Source organism: Mytilus trossulus, unplaced genomic scaffold (assembly GCF_036588685.1).
Source record: "Mytilus trossulus isolate FHL-02 unplaced genomic scaffold, PNRI_Mtr1.1.1.hap1 h1tg000070l__unscaffolded, whole genome shotgun sequence".
Lineage (NCBI taxonomy): Eukaryota > Metazoa > Mollusca > Bivalvia > Mytilida > Mytilidae > Mytilus > Mytilus trossulus.
This window is the reverse complement of record NW_026963294.1, coordinates 1,477,781-1,502,657: the sequence shown is the minus strand read 5'-3', so window position 1 is coordinate 1,502,657 and position 24,877 is coordinate 1,477,781. Positions and strand designations below refer to the sequence as shown.

The 24,877-nt window shown below is 32.6% G+C and overlaps 1 protein-coding gene across 2 annotated transcripts in view; it reads right to left on the bottom strand.

Annotated features, from left to right (window-relative positions):
- Nucleotides 1–24,877, bottom strand: part of LOC134699437 (doublecortin domain-containing protein 1-like) — a 66,703-nt gene that overhangs the window by 9,401 nt on the left and 32,425 nt on the right. For both annotated transcript variants that reach the window (XM_063561035.1, XM_063561036.1), the window contains 14 exons: nt 20,365–20,550; nt 17,813–17,958; nt 17,455–17,578; nt 15,679–15,757; nt 13,668–13,753; nt 13,173–13,328; nt 11,438–11,684; nt 10,216–10,387; nt 8,629–8,781; nt 4,157–4,348; nt 3,180–3,403; nt 2,311–2,381; nt 1,728–1,875; nt 136–395 (listed from right to left, as the gene is read on the bottom strand). In XM_063561035.1, coding sequence (XP_063417105.1) covers nt 136–395; nt 1,728–1,875; nt 2,311–2,381; nt 3,180–3,403; nt 4,157–4,348; nt 8,629–8,781; nt 10,216–10,387; nt 11,438–11,684; nt 13,173–13,328; nt 13,668–13,753; nt 15,679–15,757; nt 17,455–17,578; nt 17,813–17,958; nt 20,365–20,550 — 2,244 coding nt within the window. The remainder of the gene's footprint in view (nt 1–135; nt 396–1,727; nt 1,876–2,310; nt 2,382–3,179; nt 3,404–4,156; nt 4,349–8,628; nt 8,782–10,215; nt 10,388–11,437; nt 11,685–13,172; nt 13,329–13,667; nt 13,754–15,678; nt 15,758–17,454; nt 17,579–17,812; nt 17,959–20,364; nt 20,551–24,877) is intronic.

Sequence of the window (24,877 nt, the reverse complement as noted above, 5' to 3'; positions counted from 1 at the left end):
TCACAAAATTATCCAATCCATTTTAAGCAAGATTATTGGTTTCTTTTTCAAGGAATCTAGGATAATTGTGACATCTATATATTCCCCTTCTTCATTTTCAAAACAAAAATGGCTGAACAGAAAATCTATACATACGCCCTCTATTGTGGATCCACAAATCAGTTCTCCTGGTCGTAATCGTCCCTCACCATTTTTGTAGGCAAGAATTTTAACAGTTTTAACTGCTTTGGCTGCAGATATTTCCTTGGCTATAGTGCGTACATTGGTTTCGTCACGTAAAGTACGGAGCTTATGTTCCCAGTCTTGTAGCGATAGTAAAGCCTCATGTGTAGACAGGTCTACTTTTCCATTCAAGACTTTAAAACTTCCTATTTGCTGTAGTTTTAGTTTCTTAGCTGTTATAAATAGAGAATTTAGATCATCAGATCTTTGGATCAGAAAGATTTTTAAAAGTTTTATTCATACAAGTCATTGGAAAATATACTGTATAGCAGGTAATTTTCGCAAGTGTAAAATTTCACGATTTTCAATGAATAAGGTATACAAAATATTTTGGCGGTTTCAAAACTTTTATCAATCTCTTTTCATGTGTACTTTTAAATTGGCAGAATTTATCTTGGTGTTTCTGTTCTATCCCAAAAAATAAGCAAAAATTTAAACCTGATAAAATTAATCTGCTAAACCGAATGTATTTCTGAAGTATAACACAGTTTATGAAAGAAAGATAACTCTTAATAAATCAATATATTTTCATAGCAAATTTTTTTCAATAAATGCAATTAAGAGCTTGACAATATATAAATATAATCTGTTGTTGAAGACATTATGTAAAATCTAGACTTTAAAGTTTAGCTAGCTATAAAACTTAGGTTTAATCTACAATTTTCTTTGAAAATGCTTGTTCATTGTACCAAGTGTATTAACAGTAAAATATTACAGTTGTTTCCATTCGATGCCTTACAAATATAAGGAGATATGTGGTAAAGTTGTCAATGAGACAACTATCCACCAAAGTTCAAATAAAGTGAAGGCCATACGGTGACCTATAGTTGTTAATGTTTGTGACATTTTGCTCTTTTGTGGATAGTTGTCTAATTGGCAATCATACCACATCTTCTTTTTTATATTAAGCAATTCTATGCAACTGTATGGCCTCCTTTTTCAAAGACTCTAAGATAATTGCAAAATCAGTTAATAAAATCTCATGGTTGATTTTGTCAGTTTTAACTTATCTTTTTGGAATTTTACTTTGAATTTCGGTATTGATGTTAATACTTTTGTTTTACAGGTTGATGTGTTAAGGCTTGCACACTAAGATATCTGTTTCAAAATTTTGTAGAAAACAACATATATAGATGGACTGTACAACAGTTTTGATAATTGTTTTAACCTACCTTCGCCCATTGAACATGAGAACTGGACATTATTTTGAAGTTTGTTTATTTTGTATCTGCCCCTCATAGCTCTAGCACATGATGTACAAACAAGGTATTCTCTCAACCTACCTTCGCCCATTGAACATGAGAACTGGACATTATTTTGAAGTTTGTTTATTTTGTATCTGCCCCTCATAGCTCTAGCACATGATGTACAAACAAGGTATTCTCTCAACCTACCTTCGCCCATTGAACATGAGAACTGGACATTATTTTGAAGTTTGTTTATTTTATATCTGCCCCTCATAGCTCTAGCACATGATGTACAAATAAGATATTCTCTCAACCTACCTTCGCCCATTGAACATGAGAACTGGACATTATTTTGAAGTTTGTTTATTTTGTATCTGCCCCTCATGGCTCTGGCACATGATGTACAAACAAGGTATTCTCTGCATTGTTTATCTCCTGTCGACAAAGGAATCTCAGCAACATAACCCTGTAATTATTTATTTAACAATGTTAGGGTCATACCAAACAACTTGACTAAAATCAATTTGGCTCGTTTAATTATCATAATTTTTGCAAAACTATTTACCTTGACCCTCTGACAAAAATAAAAGAATTCAAAAAAATTGAACCACACACTTTATACTAAAAATTTAATAAAGGAAAAATTTTATTAGATATACAGCTGTTTGACAAACACTAATTTTGATCATTGAGAAACTTAATATTTCCTAAGCAATAGAACATAATTAAACATTAGCTAATTTTTACAGAGTTATCTCCCTGAAGTGAAATAGACCACCTTATAATATTTGAAGGATGATATGTTCAATAATTAATTTATTTTTTGTATTTAAACACCACTTTCAGAACAATAGGTTATTTGGAAATTTTATTCAGATTCTAAAATGGGGATTGTACTTACTGGTTGATCAATGTTGTCCTGTCCAGCTATGGAGAAAGTGCACACATCAGCTTTGTTGGCAGCTGTTATTTCTACAAAATACATATAATCAATTAATTGTAATCATTCTAACATTTTTTATATAAACTTGAAGGAAGGGATTACCCTTAAATACATTGTTTTTCTGTTTATATAAATCCTGCTCAGTCACCCTGTAATTCTCTTATCATGGCTTCTTAACATTATTTTACTAGTGAAAACATAACAATAAATTATGTCACATTGTGAGTTATCAGGCTTTTACTTTCAGTATTGGTCAAAAGACAAAAACGGGGGTAATAAAATAACCCAGTTAGAGTGATAAACAAATTATTTGGTTTTCTACAAATTGATATTCCAAAATATTGTCTGATCAATTTTGTTGAAGTAATTTGTGCTCTCCCTTGCCAAAAAGCATTAAAACAGGCTATTATTTGAACTTGGAATTATTTTTAATTATGGAATTTACATAATTTCTTGCGCTGGAAATTTTTAATAAATTCCATGATTATTTGGTAAAAAAATGTATTATAATGTTTTGAGAGGATCATAACACTTTCCATACAATGTATTTTGTATAGATAGTGTTGTACACGGCACAGTACATTCTATTGAAAATGTACTATCTTCTTTGTAATAGAAAATGTTGTGCGCAGCACAGAACATTTGAGTACAGAATAAACATGGAATTTATTAAAAATTTCCAGCACAAGAAATTATGCAAATTCCATAATTAAAAATAATTCCAAGTTCAAATAATAGCTAGCCTGTTAAATTTATTTTATTGCGACTCATAGCTTATATTTGAGATATATATATAAATGGCAGCATATTTGATTATTTATATTAACCTTTATCATAAGGATCAGCATAAAAGGAATGTATAAACCCAGTCTCTGCATCATAATGCCATCTCTGGTGGGCCTTTCCATATCTGTTGGTTTTACGAGCCTGTAAGGTCACAGGGCACCCAGAGAAGGTCAAAGGGCGACCTTCTTCATCTTCAGAAAAGGGCTCATTATTTGGCATGGAGACAGTTAGGCAAGTCTGGTTGCTGTGTTTTGATCTTATCTCACTGAAGAAAACAATTAACAATACTACTGATTTGTTTATACTGTTACCATAGTTACCATTAAAAGGTGTACAAACAATAAACAATACCACTGATTTGTTAATACTGTTACCATAGTTACCACTTAAAGGTGTACAAACAGACAGATTCATTTAGAAATAACTCAAAATCTTTTGCATTATGGGAAATATTTTCTAACATATCAACAATCTAGCGCTTTAAACCATTGACATCTGTAAATTAATGCTGCAATGCAACTTTCATTTTGGTGCAGTAACAAAGAAATATGATTTAATGATAACTTAAGTATGGGAGATATTAAATATTTCTGTCATGGCCCATTATTTGTTGGTTCTGTTTAATCCATTTAATTTCATCACACATCTATGGGTGATTTTTACTCTTTTTCCATGATCTTTTTCATCACCCTCTATATGGTTCAGATTTTTACCTGTTTTCTTTCTGTGCAAATCTGTGACCATTTTCTTTCATGACCTAACTTTGTATAAAATTTGTACCAGAGTAACCAGTAATGTTTATTTAAAAAAAAATCCATTATTGTTTCATGACTTCTCTTGGTAAATAATTTGTATGACCCATCTTTGGTTAATAATTTGTAGGATATATTCGTCCTTACCCATGTTCTTTCATGACCCCATCTTTGGTTAATAATTTGTACAATAGATTTGTCCTTACCCATTTTCTTTCATGACCCAATTCTTTAATAAATAATTTTTACGATAGATTCGTCCTTACCCATTTTCTTTCATGACCCATCTTTGGTTAATATCATCTGGTTTACGTTTCACTAACAAAACCTGACTGACTCGTCCTTCTTGCTCCATCAGACCCAATACAAGTTCACGGTTTAATGCACACGAAATGTAACCATCTTCAAATTTAAATCGCTGAAGTGTGTCACGAGATATCTTGGGTACTGATGCAGGCCTGGAACAAGAATATACATGTGAGTACTTAATGATATTTCACATGAAGATAATTTTAATGATATATAATGAAATTTAATTTTGAGTCTTTGAAAACATGTTGAACATTTTTTATCAACCATATAAGACCAAGGGTAAGAGTCAAAACTCTTTAAAATCATAGAAACATTTGTGTCAGCATTTTCAGAATATATCCGATATGCTTCTAAATTACACTGATTTTTTTTCTGTTTCACTGGAGGGCTTGAAAAAGCATTGATAAAACTGTCAAATACAAACAATTACTGACTGTAAGAGTTATCTATCTTAGTAACACTTTCTTCATCTCCTTAATTGGTTTTCTTTTCTTTTTTTAAGCCCAAATTTTAAAATGCTTAATGAACATGAAAAAATATTCATGAAGTTTTATTACAAAATCAAAACACTTAATAAACAAGCATAGACTATATATAACCTGGTTATTTTTTAATCTTATTACTGTAATCTGTATTACAAATTGAATTTAATATTAGTTTTTGTAACACTGACAATTATATGAATACAAAAACATAAAAAAAATTCTGAAAACCAAAACACAATTTGCTGTTTCAGAATCTAATATATTCTAGGTATTATTTTCAATAGGGTACACAAACACATTTTGATTGGCAAAGGACATTCTAAACAATGAAATCAACCAATGACATGACATTATTTTCATTTTGGGATCAAACAATAAATCTACCCATAATCATTTAGATTCTGAAATACCGTTATAAATGCATAACATGCATTAAAATCACAAAAAAACATAGCAATAATTGTCAGAAAATCAATTATACTGATGTTACCTCAAAACGTCTGAAATCATAAATAATGGTGTTATTTCAACTTATACAGACACTATAATGGCAGAGACAATTGTAATCAACCACCAGCACAGAGATATGTCTCTTCTGTCGTTTGATGCCTATTACAGAATCAGAGAAGATGACAATAATGTACTAGTACTACAGGTTTATTTATAATTATATAAGTCAATAAGATTTTAACTGTTGGACGACACTTTGATATTTTTGTTTCTGTATTATTTTTGACAACAACATTTTGGAGATCACAGCAGACAAGCTTTAGTGTCGTCTGCTCTGTAATAGGAAGTACAAAGGATCCATTTTGAAAAAGGTAAAAAAAATCTGCTTTTTTAGATGAATGGGTGCATGGAAACCATTCAATCTTTTTTTTTCTCTTCCATTTTTGATTGATCTGGTGTTAATACAATTGTCTTTGCTTCATCCTGTTAGTTGATTAAGTGATATACTGACATAAATTATTACACTACATGTCTGAAAGATTTTATCATTTCCACTGAACCTTTAGAGATGTCCGGACGTGCCCACCCTTATTAAAGAGTGAATATGCCATATCTTTAATCATTAATTGCATTTTTTTTTTCATAAACAAGGCCGTTAGTTTTCTCGTTTGAATTGTATTACATCATCTTATCTGGGCCTATTATAGCTGACTATGCAGTATGGGCTTTGCTCATTGTTGAAGGCTGTATGGTGACCTATAATTGTTAATGTTTGTGTCATTTTGGTCTTTTGTGGAAAGTTGTCTCATTGGCAATCATACCACATCTTCTTTTTTATATTTGAAAAAAGCAGTGTACTGTGGATTCATTCGTTGGTAGAAAAAGTAAAATAACAGAAATACAAAACTCCCAGGAAAACTAAAAATGGAAAGTCCCTATAATTATTAAATGGCAAAATCAAAAGCTCAAATACATCAAATGAATGGAAAACAACTGTCGTATTCCTGATTTGCATTCATTATTATTCATTGTTGGTGCAATGGTGGAGAAGAGTTTACATGGTATATTAAAGGTTTACAATTAAAAATTTCCTATATATAGTGTTTACAGACTTAAGCAAAATCATGTCATCAAATATTCTCTTTATCAATTCAAGAAAATTTATACTTAGATATAGGAAGATGTGGTATGAGTGCCAATGAGACAACTCTCCATCCAAATAACAATTTAAAAAGTAAACCATTATAGGTTAAAGTACGGCCTTCAACACGGAGCCTTGGCTCACACCAAACAACAAGCTATAAAGGGCCCCTTGTTTATATAAATGAATCAACAGTATTTACTGTTTTTACATTTCTGTCAAATTTGAGTTGGCTTCCTATGGTGGGCAAGTGGAGAAATCTAAATCCACCTTTACCAGTGGCGGATCCAGGGGGACGGTTCTGAGGGTTGGAACCCCCCTATTTTGATGATCAATGCATTTGAATGGGGACATTAAGTTGAAACCCCCCTTTTTTAAAATGGCTGGATCCTCCCCTGTATACTGTAGTTTATTTCTACATTAAATATATTACAGCTTCGTAGGATTGCGTCTTTTCCACCTGTACTGGGAGTTTAGGGCATAATTACAGTAAAACTTCCCCTGTACATCTCCACAACAGGCTATTTCTTCTATTTTATCATAAAAATTGAACCTACTAGGGGTACTACTTGTACAAGTGTATTTTATTTACTTGAAGAAGTGAAAAAAAATATACACATATAAGTAAATAAATAATGTTTGAATAATCTCCCCTTAATTTTCTGAAAAATTTACTTGTACAAGTAAATTTTTCTTACAATCCCACAAAAATCCTCAAGTTTTGAGATGTAAAATCATGCCTTTAATGATTTTTCCCAGGTTTGCTCAAATTTTTTCATTAAAGTTCAATGTTTCATCTCATTAATTCATCAAAGAAACTAATTGAGCAAAGATCTTGTATATTTGCGCAAGGCAATCAAAAATTGCTCCTTTGGGGGGCTTGTAAATGAGCAGTGTTAAGAAGATAACAGACAAATGGGACTTTCATTGTCCATGAAATTACACTTGAATGATTAGTAAAGACATCTGCAAAGGGTACACAATTTAAAATTCTATTAGAGCAAAGAAATCTTCAGAATTCAAGAAAAGAAAGGATGATTTTTTTACCTTTACAAGTAAAAAAATCTGAATGTGGAAGGGACATAACTCAGCCAATTTTTTTTTTACCTATACAAGTTAATAAAATTCACTTGTATAAGTATCCTACAAATTTACTTATATGTGTATATTTTTTTTTACTTCTTCAAGTAAATAAAATACAGTTGTACAAGTAGTACCCCCGACTGACTATACATGTGGGAATTTACTTAATTTTTTTGCAATTCAAAATTTTTAAAGAAATGTAAGGTTAAATTTGATTGAGCAGAATTAAGTTGCCTTGGCATGTGGAAGTGACAATATCTACATGACTGGTAGTGTATATAGACATATATCCTTACTTATGATTACAAAATGAATAAATTCTCTCTGACTGATCGCCAAATCTGTAAAGTTAAAAATTATCATCCAATAAAATGTACGTATAATGCAAGCAGTCCTATTGAAATAAGCTTATATTGTCTCACAGAAAATAAGACAGATGATCTAGTTCATCCATCACACATTTAATCCAAAAAAAAAGTATTATAACCAACTTTTTACTGTCATGTATGTATTTGCACATTTCAATTCAGAACTAAAATAGTTTTTTTTACATTCATAAGATTATACTGTGCTGAGCATTCATGGGGCACTTGACCCAATCAGGCCATATTTTTTCTGACTGATCCCTATAAACTACACCCTCAGGCTGAAATCATGCTACCAAAAAGGCTGTTCAACATACCTCAGCTGATAAATCCAATTTGTTTTTCAAATGATGATATTATCTTATCGTAACCAGAATGTACACAGGTAAAACCTATATTATTTACTTTTTTTTTTTAAATTTTGATCAAATTGAAATTTTTAAACAAAAATATTTTAAATCAGGAATTACATATTCATATTCATGATATTTACTGAAAACCAACATTTTATTGCAAGAAGCAGCGAATACCAATTTTGAAGTCTCTCTGGATAAGACCCATTAGTGGCCTTAGGCTGTTGTCTGCTCTATGGTCAGGTTGTTGTCGCTTTGACACATTCCCCATTTCCTTTCTCAATTTTATTTGGTTTGATCCAGCAGGGGCTATAACTCATGACCTCCCACACTTGAAGCCAACACACAATCACAAGAACACCTAGGCAGTCTTTTTTAAACAGAAAGGAGAACATAAGCATTGTCCCAGAATCTGTATTGTAATCAAATTGTTATCGACTGTGCAAGGTATTTTATTATATTTGAATCTATAGCTAATAGTTCATGAATTAAGAAGAAATCATAGATATTAAATATTTACGAGTTATCTATATATGTGGTATAACTTACTTATATCTTTCATACATCTCTTTATCTGTATATTTGTGAGCTTCAGGATCATCATCGTCGTCATCATTACCAGCATTCACTAATCTTTCCCATGGCCATTTCAAATTATTTAATCGTTGATCTGCTAAGCGATGGGCTCTATCATGAGCAGTGCTATAATTATTGCAAAAAATATATTGATATGATTGAATGAAAATACATTTTATGCAATATAAATAGACAGAATTACACATAGTATCCAGAAACAAGTACATTTAATATGGATCTATCTTAATCCTATAATTGAAGTCATAATATATATAAAAATAAGATGTGCTTTGATTGCAAATGAGACAACTCTCCATCACTCTAGACCAATGACACATACTAGATAAAGATGATCTTAAATTGAAAATGGTCCATAAGGGTGAACTTTGATGGTCCATTAAGGCGAAACAAGAGGGTCAATAAAGGTGAAACAAGAGGGTCCACAAAGGTGAAACAAGAGGGTTCATAAAAGTTAAATAACCTACGGTAATCCAAAAAGGTGAACTTATATGGTCCATAAGGCTATACTAAAATGGTCTTTAAGGGTGATCCATGAGGGTGAACTAAGAGAATCCATAAGGGAGAACTAAGGGTTTTTTATAAAAGTGAACTATGGGTATCCATAAGGGTGAATCATGGTGGTCAACTAAGAGAATCCATAAGGGAGAACTAAGGTTTTTTTTATAAAAGTGAACTATGGGGATCCATAAGGGTGAATCATGGTGGTCATTAAAGGTGATCTAAAGTGATCCATCAAGGTGAACTAAAGTGATCCATCAAGGTGAACTAAAGTGATCCATCAAGATGAACTAAAGTGATCCATCAAGGTGGTCTAAAGTGATCCATAAAGGTGAACTAAAGTGATCCATTAAGGTGATCTAAAGTGATCCATCAAGGTGAACTAAAGTGATCCATCAAGGTGAACTTAAGTGATCCACCAAGGTGAACTAAAGTGATCCATCAAGGTGAACTAAAGTGATCCATCAGGGTGAACTAAAGTGATCCATAAAGATGAACTAAAGTGATCCATTAAGGTGAACTAAAGCGAACCATCAAGTCGAACTAAAGTGATCCATAAAGATGAACTAAAGTGATCCAATAAGGTGAACTAAAGTGATCCATAAAGATGAATTATAGTGATCCATAAAGGTGAACTAAAGTGATCCATAAAGGTAAACTAAAGTGATCCATAAGGTGAACTAAGGCGATCCTCAAGGGTGTACTTAGATGATCCAGGAGGTTAAACTAAGGAGATCCACAAGGGTGTACTTAGGTGATCCATGAGGTTAAACTAAGGAGATCCACAAGGTTGTAGTTAGGTGATCCATGAGCTAAAACTATGGAGATTCACAGGGTGTACTTTGGTGATCCATGAGGTAAAAGTAAAGAGATCCACAAGGGTGTACTAAGTCGATCCATGGGGTTAAACTAGGGAATTTCATAAGGGTGTACTTAGGAGATCCACGAGGTTAAACTAAGGAGATTCACAAGGTCCATGAGGTAAAACTAAGGAGATCCACAAGGGTGTACTTTAATGATCCATAAGGTTAAGTTACTTACAGATCTTCCTCCTCTTCCTCAAATCCTTTACTAGATAACTGTTTAGAAGACTTTACACTCTGTGTATCTGTGGTAACAAATATTTCTTTTTCCTCCTCATCTTTGCTCCACTGTCGGTTCACTATGATCCTTGTGGTTGGCACTAAGTTTCCCTCAATCTCCAATACATATTCTGTTCAAAAATTATTCAAACTTTTACTTATCAGAATATCAGAAATAACCAGATGCTCCGCAGGGAGCAGCTTTATACAACCGCAGAGGTTGAACCCTGAACGGTTGGGGCAAGTATGGACACAACATTCAAGCTGAATTCAGCTCTAAATTTGGATTGTGATTAAAAAGTTGACACAGCATAGGTTTCTGACACAGAATGAATGTGTTCTAATGAACTTAAAATTTTTGTTTTCTCTTAGAGCAATTCACTCTGCTGTTGAATATTAATCCTCTCAAAAAAATATTTGAAGAAATTTTCTTTTTATTTATGAAATTTGAGAAAAATTGAACCACCCCACCCAATTTTTTTTTTCACATCCCACTTTCCCTTATTCCAAAACTGATCTCAATTAAAATTTCTAATGGAGTTTGCAACAATAACCACTCATTTAAATACATCATAAAATATTAAGATGTAAAAAAACTGCTTGTTATCACTGAATGGTAAAGATTGTTTTAATTTATCAGTTGGTAGTAAAAAGTGAATAAACATTGTATATTGTATATAAAAAAGATTTAAAAGTTGATTCTGGACAAAGATAGATAACTCCAATTAAAAAAATACTTCCTATTTCATAATATTGTGCAATTAGATATTTCTTGCTTACTATTCTGGACAAAGAAAGATAACTCTAATTAAAACAAAATTGCTATTGCACAATATTGTGCAATTAGATATTTCTTGCTATTGCACAATACTGTGCAATACAATACTTACTTACATGTTCGTGAATATTGAATTTTGTGGTTTTGGCAGTGTCTACATACATTCCTTCAGAAAATTTGTAATTCGTTGAACATTCAAATTTGTGGTTCATCTGTACCCACGAAATCCAAGAAAATTAGTATCCAGGAATACTAATGAATCCACAGTACTTGATTAGTCATTCACCATTAGGTTGACATCCCTAATTTATTCTGTAAAAACATTTTGTAAAGAGAGCATAATATGCTCTCTACTTTGAGCAATTAAAAGCTTTACTGATATATTTGATGAGTTTTTACTTACTCTCTGGGTTCCTAAGGGCACAGTACTGTCTGATTTTAGCCACATCTTGTGATAACTGAGACAATAAGAATCTCTTTTGTTGTTCTTCTTTGGACAATTTTGGATCGACCCATGTTTCACCGCATGATATGTACACCAGGTCGTCCCGTTTTAAATTGACTAAGCTAAAATGTTCATTTCCTTTGTTGTCAAATAAACGTCTTGCAGCAAATGGTAGATTTAATACACTGGTACTGTGGTCAAGGAACTGTAAAAATATGAATGAGATGTTTCACATGTTAGATATCAAAATTCATTCTCTAAGATTTCAAACATTAAAAGTTGATTTCTGACAAAATTTTCAACATGTTCCTATTGAAATTTGTCTATTTGTGTGTTTGACAAATATAAACTGGAAAATGACGCTGTTTAAACCAAGGCCTTCTAAAATGAATTCATATCTAAACAAACACCCAAAAAATGACAATTTCCAATAGGAACAATGATAAAGGAGTAGGTTCGGAAAGGTTCTAAAATGGCTCCCATTTTTAACTGAAATTTCCAATTAGGATTTATTGACCAATATCACTATGAAACATAGCTATTATACACACTGAATAGGAAATACACCTTTTTGGGAAATTTACGTTCCTGCATTTTATTTATGACGTCACAAATAGTACTTATTTGATTTTACACACAAAAGTCAATGAAAATGTGTAAAGTCCCATCTATTATTGGACAGGAAACATAGAGTGCATATGTTGACAACAAAGATCTTTAACAAGAATGTTTGTAAAGACATTTTACATGTCTACCTTGAATATTTAGTTTGTCAACGCTTGCGCTCTATGATTCCTGGTCCTAAATTTGGTTGAAATTCGGCTGATTTTGTCAAATTTTTCCAAAATCTCTTATCTTCACATATTTTGGATGTAAAAATGAACGCTTTGGAATAAAACTTGACAAAAATAGTTGTGTATAACTTTCTCACATGTCTTAAAGTCAACTTAAACCATTTTTCATCTTGTTACATTGAACTTTATAATAGGGCCGGGCCCATTTATGGCCCTTACCGAATTTACTCTTTTTTTGTCAGAAATCACATTTTGATGATTAAATCAGTGTTATATTGAACAGATTGAAAACATATTATTCATATAAATACACCATCACATGCAGTTCTGTGAGTAATAATACATGTATTTTACACAACTTCATTTTTTACTCAGGAAAATTAATCAATGAGTGATAGATTTCTCTTAGAAAAAATTAGAAGTTCCCAGTGAATAAATACACAAAGATCAATATTATACAATTACTGTCTTCTGGTGAGGTAAATATGTAGTTTTATTGACTTTTAAAAAACTGATATTCACTGCACTGAGGTCAACGGCCGAAGTGAATATCAGTTTTTCAAAAGTCAATTAAACCACATATTTACCGAAACAAAAGACAGTAATTGTTTTATTCCATATTCCGAGAGAAATGTCTGTAATGGCAATTATTTACCAAAACCAATTGTACATCAAACGTTTTTTTTTAACCAAAATTATGTGCGTAAAAGCATGCGACGTTTTGCGCGGTGAATATCCTTTTCCGCAGGTGAATATGCTTATTTATTCAAAATCCCATTCATATAGAAAAACCTATTTAAATTTAATCAATATGGAATAAATTATATTATTTAATGGGACAATAGAATAGAATGATATTCTTAGAAGTGTTTAGAAGGTAAGAGGATAAGATAACATACCATGGTAAATTCTAGTTGTCTGACAGTCATGTTTTCACAGTGTATATGTATATCATTCTCTACAATATCAGAGTTAGATACTGGCACATCCTTCTCCTGGGTAATCTTAGATTTAGTTTTACTCTTATCTTTATCTTTATGCAGGTCTTTCATCATCTGTAGCAATGATAAATAGATTTTGATATTACATCTAACAATGTCTATTCCAACTTAATGCACAGGGTTTGTATTGGGCTGGTGCTGGGTAATGTTGTTATCTTGCAGTGAGGTAAGAGTTTTTTGCTTTGTGTTGAAGGTCTCACTATGACTTTGAGATGAAGAACAGCAATGAAAAAGTAAACAAGTACTGATTTTGTGTGGGTTGGATGGTTATCGTATATTACATCTCCTGATTCATGTTATTTTTATACAGTTTGAAAAATATTCTGTATTTTGTTTAAGTTTTAAATCCGGAAATAAACTATAGAACTTACGTTATAGGTGTTAAGTACTTACATTTGTAAGATCTGGACCAACAACAGGAGACATAAATCTGTAGTCTCTTTCTCCATTCTTTATAGCCATTAACCGAAGAGGCATTCCTAGTAATGCAAAATATTATCATTAATTGTTGACAAAAGTCCAAGTAAAAATATTATCATTAATTGTTAACAAAAGTCCAAGTAAAAATATTATCATCAATTTTTGACAAAAGTCCAAGTAAAAATATTATCATTAATTGTTAACAAAAGTCCAAGTAAAAATATTATCATCAATTTTTGACAAAAGTCCAAGTAAAAATATTATTATATATCTTGACAGCGACCTCTATGGTCTCGTGGTAGCATGTTCGCCTCGAGTGGACCAGGTCAGACTCAAGACATTAAAATTGGTATTGGCTGCTTCTCTGCTAAGTATACAGCATAAAAAGTAAAATCACAAAAATACTGAACTTAGAGGAAAATCAATTTTGAAAATCCATAATCACATGGCAAAATCAAATAACAAAACGCATCAAAAACGAATAGACAAGAACTGTTATGTTCCTGACTTGGTACAGGCATTTTCAAATGTAGAAAATGGTGGATTAAACCTGGTTCTGAAGCGCTAACCCTCTCACTTTAATGACAGTCTTATCAAATTCCGTTATATTTACATTGATGCGTTAAATAAAAGGAGTAAGGAGTAAGATCAAACACTCAGAGTTAGAATTATATGCATCCGGGTAGGGGTGACATGTCTTTCTGTGGACTGTTACTTTGTGAACTAGAACATTAAAAATTCAGCTCAGTGTGTATATTGCAGTAATATGTTCTCGACCTGAATATGCATTTTATAAGCCATTTATCAAAAAAAGTATTACTAATAAATAATGGATAAAAAAAAGTTTGAAAAGTTATTTTAGAGGAAATTTAAATACAGATCCTGAGTTCATGATTTACATACAAAGTTCTGAGAACCCTTTGTTTCTCTTTCTGTTCTGGGAATTTTACATCAGCCAGTGAAATTTCAGCCTTCAAATTTTTAAAGGTGTGTATTTATAAAAAAAAATTTGAGGATCCAAAAGCTCAACACAACAGGAAGTAAAATGAAGTGTTTTTAGATCCCTGTAAGTGGGTCTCATTGGGGTCTAAGCGTGACATGGGATTGCCGATTTTTTGTAAGAGTGACACGTGAAAGTCAAATTATTGTGTCGTGAAAATGGGAAATGAGGTCTAGCAGAATCCAGGAAATGACATAAAAATTAGAATTAGAACATAGTGTAAGCTGGATACAGGAATCTGACAAAACAGTAAGCGGGATCCGGGAATCGGATTCCCCCAATGAGACCCCCCTGTAAGGAAAGCTTTAGGTTTTTATGTGTTTATGTAAAAGGTTAACATAAGACATTTCTATATTCTGTAAATTTATAAATTATTGATGTTTTTATTATAATGATAATTGTGTGGTGAGTCTGGCAACAATAAGAACTGGAATTACAATTATTTGTATGAAACAATCCTTTGGTCAATCTTCAAAAATTGTATTAGTAAAAGAATAAAATTAAAGATGTCATCAAAGTGTTCATCTCTGTCTCTTTATCACTGAACTAGTATGTATTTGTTTAGGGGCCAGCTGAAGGACCCCTCTGGGTGCGGGTATTTCTCGTTACATTGAAGACCTGTTTGTGACCTTCTGCCATTGTTTTTTCTATGGTCGGGTTGTTGTCTCTTTGATACATTCCCCATTTCTATTCTCAATTTTATCCTACATGCTACAGATGTTAATTCAAACGTCCTGCCTTTCATACTCTTTGGAAAATAAGTACTTTGACCTTTTTGCCAAAGCTGCAGTGAACATTTGAATCTTTAAATGACACAGAAATTGTTTGCCTATAATTGTTTACATCCCCTTCATATGAACTTTGGTGGATAGTTGTCACATTCAGTGGCAATCATACCACATCTCCTTATTTTTACACAGAAAAACAAAAGGATAATTTGGAAAACTTTGCAATTAAAAATTACATTGTGATAAAAACAATTACCTGATTGTTGTTCCTTTCTTGGTTTATGTACTGGAGGTGCATTTGGTACAATGAAAGCTTCCATTGGCCAATCATAGTCCTAGAAAATAAATTTTAAAAAGTGAAGGCTTCTATTGGCCAATCATAGTCCTATAAAATAAAATAAAAAAAAGTGAAAGCTTCCATTTATACTGGACTAAATGTTCAATTTTGTTTACAAGATAAAGAATGGGCTTGTGTTCCTTTTATACTGAACTAAATGTTCCATTTTGTTTACAAGACAAAGAATGGGCTTGTGTTCCTTTTATACTGGCCTGAATGTTCTATTTTGCTTACAAGACAAAGAATGGGCTTGTGTTCCTTTTATACTGGACTGAATGTTCTATTTTGCTTACAAGACAAAGAATGGGCTGGTGTTCCTTTTATACTGGACTGAATGTTCTACTTTGCTTACAAGACAAAGAATTGGTTGGTGTTCTTTTTATTCTGGACTGAATGTTCAATATTGTTTACAAGATAAAGAATGGGCTGGTGTTCCTTTTATACTGGACTGATTGTTCTATTTTTCTTACAAGACAAAGAATAGGTTGGTGTTCCTTTTATACTGGACTGAATGATCCATTCTGTTTACAAGACAAAAGAATGGGCTGGTGTTCCTTTTATACTGGACTGAATGATCCATTCTGTTTACAAGACAAAATAATAGGCTTGTGTTCCTTTTATACTGGACTGAATGATCCATTTCTCTTACAAAAAAAAGGATGGGCTTGTGTTCCTTTTATACTGGACTGAATGTTCCACTTTTTTACAAGACACAGAATGGGCTTGTGTTCCTTTTATACTGGACTGAATGTTCAATTTTGTTTACAAGACAAAGAATGGGCTTGTGTTCTTTTTATACTGGACTGAATTTTTCAATTTTGTTTACAAGACATAGAATGGGCTGGTGTTCCTTTTATACTGGACTGAATGATCCATTCTGTTTACAAGACAAAAGAATGGGCTTGTGTTCCTTTATACTGGACTGAATGTTCCATTTTTCTTACATGATAAAGAATGGGCTGGTGTTCCTTTTATACTGGACTGAATGTTTTATGTTGCTTACAAGACAAAGAATTGGTTGGTGTTCTTTTTATTCTGGACTGAATGTTCAATATTGTTTACAAGATAAAGAATGGGCTGGTGTTCCTTTTATACTGGACTGATTGTTCTATTTTTCTTACAAGACAAAGAATAGGTTGGTGTTCCTTTTATACTGGACTGAATGATCCATTCTGTTTACAAGACAAAAGAATGGGCTGGTGTTCCTTTTATACTGGACTGAATGATCCATTCTGTTTACAAGACAAAATAATAGGCTTGTGTTCCTTTTATACTGGACTGAATGATCCATTTCTCTTACAAAAAAAAGGATGGGCTTGTGTTCCTTTTATACTGGACTGAATGTTCCACTTTTTTACAAGACACAGAATGGGCTTGTGTTCCTTTTATACTGGACTGAATGTTCAATTTTGTTTACAAGACAAAGAATGGGCTTGTGTTCTTTTTATACTGGACTGAATTTTCAATTTTGTTTACAAGACATAGAATGGGCTGGTGTTCCTTTTATACTGGACTGAATGATCCATTCTGTTTACAAGACAAAAGAATGGGCTTGTGTTCCTTTATACTGGACTGAATGTTCCATTTTTCTTACAAGATAAAGAATGGGCTGGTGTTCCTTTTATACTGGACTGAATGTTTTATGTTGCTTACAAGGCAGCATAGATTGTTCAGTAGATTTAATTACTAGATTACCTGGTTGAGTGATCCATCTCGTCTACAAGGCCATGAGTAGGCTAATTTATTAAATTCTGGATTGGTTGCATCACAATACTTCCATTGTCCAAGATTCTCAAATCGCTCTTGCTTTAAGGCAAATCTACAAGTATTCAAATATTATAGCAAGAATTTGACATTTAACTTATTTCTAAGAGTTGCAGAAAAAAACACTTTTTTAAACCATTTTGTTTGTTTCGTAATTCAAAGTGTACTACAAGGCAGCACTCGCACCCGCAAAGTGGAATGGGATTAATATAAGTTGCAAAACTTGTTTCCCAATCCGCTATAAATAAATATGTTTAAACTAAACCTGTAGTCCTTAAGTATCTCATACCTTTGATAAAGTTTTTCCTTTTTCTGTAATGGATCAGCCAGAACGAGAAAGATCCTTTGTCCAGGTTTAACTCCATCAGGGGCCATATATCCTTCCTCATCTCCAAACTTGTGTTGTAAATAAGTCAGCAACAGATTCTCATAGGCCTACAAAATACAAATTATATCACTCTCTTCAATGAACCATGAAAACGAGGTCAAGGTCAGATGAACCATGCCAGGCAGACATGTACAGCTAACAATTCTTCAATACAACAAATATAGTTGACTTATTGTTTATAAATTAAGAAAAATAGACCAAAACACATACACTTTACACTAAGCAATGGGCTGTGAAAATGAGGTCAAGGTCAAATAAAACCTGCGTAACAGACATATAGATCATAAAATATTTCCATACACAAAATATAGTTGACTAATGCATAAAGAATTAGAAAAATAGACCAAAACTCAAAAACTTAACTTTGACCACTGAACCATGAAAATGAGGTCAAGGTCAGATGACACCTGTCAGCTAAACATGTACACCTTACAATCATTCCATTTACCAAATATAGTAGACCTATTGCATATAGTATAAGAAAAACAGACCAAAACACAAAAACTTAACTATAACCACTGAACCATGAAAATGAGGTCAAGGTCAGATGACACCTGCCAGTTGGACATGTACACCTTACAGTGCTTTCATACACCGAATATACTAGACCTATTGCTTATAGTATCTGAGATATGGACTTGACCACCAAAACTTAACCTTGTTCACTGATCCATGAAATGAGGTCGAGGTCAAGTGAAAACTGTCTGATGGGCATGAGGACCTTGCAAGGTACGCACATACAAAAAATAGTTATCCAATTACTTATAATAAGAGAGAATTTAACATTACAAAAAGTCTTAACTTTTTTTTCAAATAGTCACTGAACCATGAAAATGAGGTCAAGGACATTGGACATGTGACTGATGGAAAGTTCGTAACATGAGGCATCTATATACAAAGTATGAAGCATCCAGGTCTTCTACCTTCTAAAATATAAAGCTTTTAAGAAGTTAGCTAACGCTGCTGCCCAGGGTTTCCCCTGGGTCCATTATTTTTTTCGCCACCTCTTTCGCCAAAACAATATATTTTTCGCCACCTTATTATTTTTTTCGCCAAATATATTTTTTCTTTAAAATTTTCTTTTTTTCCAGCACCCCCAACCCCCTCCCCCCTAAATAAGAAGTGTTTTTTTACAACAAAACGAAGAATCTTATTACTTGGAATTGATCCCTCGTGTAAAGTGTAGTCATTACATTGAAGGGTTACTCTCATGCCAACCTTTTAAATAGATTTCTTCATAACGACAGTTTTCTTTTCTAGACCATCGTAAATAAGTAAAACTATATGCTTGAAACACCAGTGTTACTGAAACGACTTTGAAGTACCCACTCAAATCAATGATCTATATGAAAGTTAAATGATAAAGTTTTAAATCAGAGACCTTTCTAGCTTTTGAACATTTTTCGTCATAACAATAATTTTCTTTTCAAAAGAAGGAGAGGAAGCGTAAATTTTGCTTCAAACACGTGCTTCACAAAACAGTGAATAAATCCCTTTTGAGACAAATGACAGAAGCCATTTAACCATATCATTTTGTCATATCATACAATCAACACCTTTATTAATTAGTCCTTTGATGTCGATAGCTATAAATCAGCTGATTATTAATTTTCTGTCAAAATCTTAACGAGTTCAAGGTGAATCCGAGTATTGTCTGATGGGTAAAGTCAGAGAAATACGAAAAAAGTAAACAAACAAGATGGCTGAAAATAAATCGTTATATATATTTCTTTCGCCAAATTCTTTCGCCAATGACGAATTTTAATCGCCACAATTATTATTTTTTCGCAAATTGCGAAAATGGCGACCGCCAGCGGAAACCCTGATACTGCCGCTGTAGCCGCCGCCGGATCACTATCCCTATGTAGAGCTTTCTGCAACAAAAGTTGCAGGCTCGACAAAAAACTAACAATATCTTCAAAATATTTAAAAATGCAAAAACACAATTATAAATTGTGTAAAATTCAGAGCAAGTAATTATTTACCATACAAGTTAAGGTTCAGAGCAAGTGATAATTTACCATACAAGTTAAGGTTCAGAGCAAGTGATAATTTACCATACAAGTTAAGGTTCAGAGCAAGTGATTGTTTACCATACAAGTTAAGGTTCAGAGCAAGTGATAATTTACCATACAAGTTAAGGTTCAGAGCAAGTGATTGTTTACCATACAAGTTAAGGTTCATAGCAAGTGATAATTTACCATACAAGTTAAGGTTCAGAGCAAGTGATTATTTACCATACAAGTTAAGGTTCAGAGCAAGTGATTATTTACCATACAAGTTAAGGTTCAAAGTAAGTGATTATTTACCATACAAGTTAAGGTTCAGAGCAAGTGATTATTTACCATACAAGTTAAGGTTCAGAGCAAGTGATTGTTTACCATACAAGTTAAGGTTCAGAGCAAGTGATTATTTACCATACAAGTTAAGGTTCAGAGCAAGTGATTATTTACCATACAAGTTAAGGTTCCGTTAGGATTAAACCTCCATTGTTGGTAAGTGTTGGCAGACATCTTCTTCTGCACAGTGACTACAAATCCGTTGAGTGGCGAGTTCTTCCCCGACCATGGTATATCTACTCTTGTGTCGGACACTGTTAGGCAAAGTTGTGGACAGCATTTCGCATATATGTTTCCTTTCTGAAAAAAAATTTACATTAAATTTAATTAAAATGAATGGCAAATGTGTCCATAGGCCACAGATGATTCTAATGCTTGCAACTATGTAAACTTTCTGTTTTTGATAACAAAATTTTGTCACTATAAAATGTTGTCACTATAAAAAAGAACCAAAGACTCAAATTGTTTCAGAATGAAAATACAAATAAATGGAAATATATAATACATGGGAAAGAAATCTCCAATAGCAAAGATCTGGCCTTGAAGGCTTAAAACTTTGCTCAATGCTCAGAGCACAAAAAATCATTGTAGGAAGGGGTATTACAGTATTATGTAAAACTGTAGGAAGAGGTATTACAGTATTATGTAAAACCGTAGGAAGAGGTATTACAGTATTATGTAAAACCGTAGGAAGAGGTATTACAGTATTATGTAAAACTGAAGGAAGAGGTAATTACAGTATTATGTAAAACCGTAGGAAGAGGTATTACAGTATTATGTAAAACTGTAGGAAGAGGTATTACAGTATTATGTAAAACTGTAGGAAGAGGTATTACAGTATTATGTAAAACTGTAGGAAGAGGTATTACAGTATTATGTAAAACTGTAGGAAGAGTTATTACAATATTATGTAAAACTGTAGGAAGAGTTATTACAATATTATGTAAAACTGTAGAAAGAGGTATTACAATATTATGTAAAACTGTAGGAAGAGGTATTACAGTATTATGTAAAACTGTAGGAAGAGGTATTACAATATTATGTAAAACTGTAGGAAGAGGTATTACAGTATTATGTAAAACTGTAGGAAGAGTTATTACAATATTATGTAAAACTGTAGAAAGAGTTATTACAATATTATGTAAAACTGTAGGAAGAGGTATTACAGTATTAGAAGAGGTATTACAGTATTATGTAAAACTGTAGGAAGAGTTATTACAGTATTATGTAAAACTGTAGGAAGAGGTATTACAGTATTATGTAAAACTGTAGGAAGAGTTATTACAGTATTATGTAAAACTGTAGGAAGCAGGGCTTCCAAAATTTTTCTGAGCCAGCCGGACATTTTATATCTGATCCGAATTTTAATTCCTAAGACAAAAGTCACAAAAGGCAATTATGGTAATCAGATGGCCATCCCAATGATTGACATCAAATTAAAATCGATATTAAACTTTACTTTGATATGAATTTGATGTTCTGACATAAACTGTTAAAATTGGCATTGCATCATTCAAAGTGTGTACATCAGCGTGCTCATATCTGCATTAGACTCTTTATTTAATTTGTGCAAAATGAAGTTGTCTAGAACTTTACTTTCGTTTTTAAAGTCACATTTTTCAAAACCGGATGTTGACTTGACAATGGTAAAACATGGACCATAAACAGATACGTAAAATCCGTGTACGTTAACATAGAACTACTGAGCGAAGAAGCTCTTTCTACGTTATTTCTTCAACAAAATACTTGAAATGAACATTAGATACAGGTATCAATGATACTTTTAGAATTTTTGAAGAAATGTAGGATGCATAATTGAATTTCCCACCTGTGCACATGCGCACAGGTGTTCTTGTTCATACAACGTAGTGCTGACGATTTTTCATTTATAACCTTTTTAAATGATTTATCAAATCATGTTTATAAATGTATTTATTATATATTTTAAATGAATTAGATACAAGCATTGACATATATTGACATGATATACAGTGATTTGTGCAACGTGATTGTCGCTGAAATGGACGAAAAAATACCGAAAGCAATTTCAAGCTCGTCAAAAAAACGCTTTAGACATACAAAACCGTACTGGAACGATACATTAGCTACAGCATGGAATAAAATGCATACGAAGGAGAAAGAATTTCTAAAGTGTACTGGTAATAGATATACAAAAACGGCAATAAGAAAAGATTACGTTGATACACGAGACAAATTTGATAAATTGTTAAGAAAAACAGAACGTGAATATAGAAGTGCGAAAGCTTCGGACTTTGAATCGATATCTGTAAATAATCCGAACGAGTTTTGGGAGAAAATAAGTAGGCTTGGACCTAAAAGGGATACATCTATTCCAATGGAAATTATTGACGATAACGGGAACTCTGTACGAAAAGAAGCTGATATTCTAGAAAAGTGGCGAACGGATTTTTTCAACTTATATCATGGTGGAAATAGTGAACAGTTTGACAGCGATCATTATAATCGAACAAAAGTGCATAAAATCTTATTAGAGCAAAATATGAATGACCCTTTATATGAACCAAATGCATTCATTAACGGTAACATTACACGTGAAGAAACCAGTGACATAGTGATGCACGCTAAGAACAAATCTGCCTGTGGTCATGATCAAATACCATACATTGTTTTGAAGAATCCCGTAATAATAGATGCCTTGCATAATCTTTTTCAGTGGATTTTCGATACTAGTACTATTCCGTCGATCTGGCGAAAGTCGATTATTTGTCCTATTTTGAAAGACTATAATACGGACGCTAGAGATCCTATGAATTATCGAGGTGTTAGTTTGTTATCATGTACCAGTAAATTATACAGCGCTTTAGTTAATAAGAGAATTACGAACTATTTAGAGAACAACGACAAATTAGTTGACGAGCAAAACGGGTTTAGGAGAAACCGCTCTTGCGAGGACCATATTTTTACATTGAATAGTGCAATTCGAAACAACGATAAACTTTATGTGGCATTCATTGACCTAAAAAAATGCTTCGATTTTGTTGACAGAGAAATGATGCTTTATAAACTGTTAGTTAATAATATAGATGGTAAAATTTACAACTCTATAAAGAGCATTTACAACAGTTCCGAATCTTGTGTTAAACTGAATGGAAAGTTAACTGACTGGTTCCCCTGTACAACTGGTGTAAAACAAGGAGACAATTTATCGCCTACATTATTCTCAATTTTCATAAATGACCTAATAGCTGAACTGAATGAATTGAATATTGGCATTGACATCTCAGACAGGAAATTATCGGCGTTACTTTATGCAGACGATATAGCTTTATTGGCTAAAAGCGAGGACGATCTACAGTTATTGTTAAATAAGCTCGGGAACTGGTGTAAACGCTGGAGAGTCTTAATCAACACCAATAAATCTAAATGTGTTCACTTCAGAAAATCAAAATGTAAGCAGACTGATTACAATTTCATGATCGGAAGAAATAAACTTGAAGTTGTTGACCAATACAAATACTTGGGTGTTATATTTACATTTAATGGAAATTTTACCACAACCGCCGAAGCACTGTCAAAAGGGGCTGGTAGAGCACTTGGAAAAATAATTTCTAACATTCATTCATTTAAAGAGATTGGAATAAAGTCATTTGAAAAGCTATTTTACTCGTGTGTTGTGCCTATACTAGACTATGCATCCGGAGTTTGGGGGAACCGAAAGTTTCAAGCCATAGAGAACATCCAGAACCGATCTATACGTTACTTTTTAGGAGTTCATCGTTTTGCCCCACTTCTTGGTATTTATGGGGATATCGGATGGATCCCGTGCCACTACAGACATTGGACTAATATTGTGCGTCTCTGGAATAGACTTGTTCAATTTGATGACAATCGCATTACAAAACAAGCCTTCAATCACGACTATGAAAAATGTAGAAATAATTGGTGTTCTGACTTCAAAGACATACTCATGAAACTTGGTATTGTGGACTACTTTGAGCGCAAGGACGTTATAAGTATGACTTTGTTCGAATCCATATTGAAGGAACACTATAACTGTTTATGGAAAAATGACATTGTGAAAACTCCAAAGTTGAGAACTTATGTGAAACTAAAGACTAATTTTGGAATAGAAACTTATGTTAAATTAAATTTGAACAAAACTGAACGATCTTTCCTAACACAGCTGAGATGTGGAATTCTTCCTTTGAGACTAGAGACGGGTAGATATAGCGGCGAGCAACCAAATGAACGCTTATGTAAGTTTTGTAACAGCAATTCCATGGAGGACGAGTGTCACTTTATTCTCCACTGCTCCTTATATAATGACTTGAGAGAATCTACTTTTAATGATATATTTTCTGGCAATGAACTAATAGATATGACAAACGATGAACAAATTATCTTTTTGATGACAAACTATCCTAGAAAGCTGGCTAAGTATACAGTGAAAGCGTTCCGGCATAGACGCGAAGTGTTATATAATACATGAACAGTTTGATAAACAGTATATTGCAATTCCAGATGACAGTATTGATTGTATTTGACTGTAATATGAAAATGTAAAAATGTTACTTCTTGGTCAATCTAAAGATTTCCAGTTTCTTTATTATAAATATTAATTTATTATGCATTCAACTTTACTTAA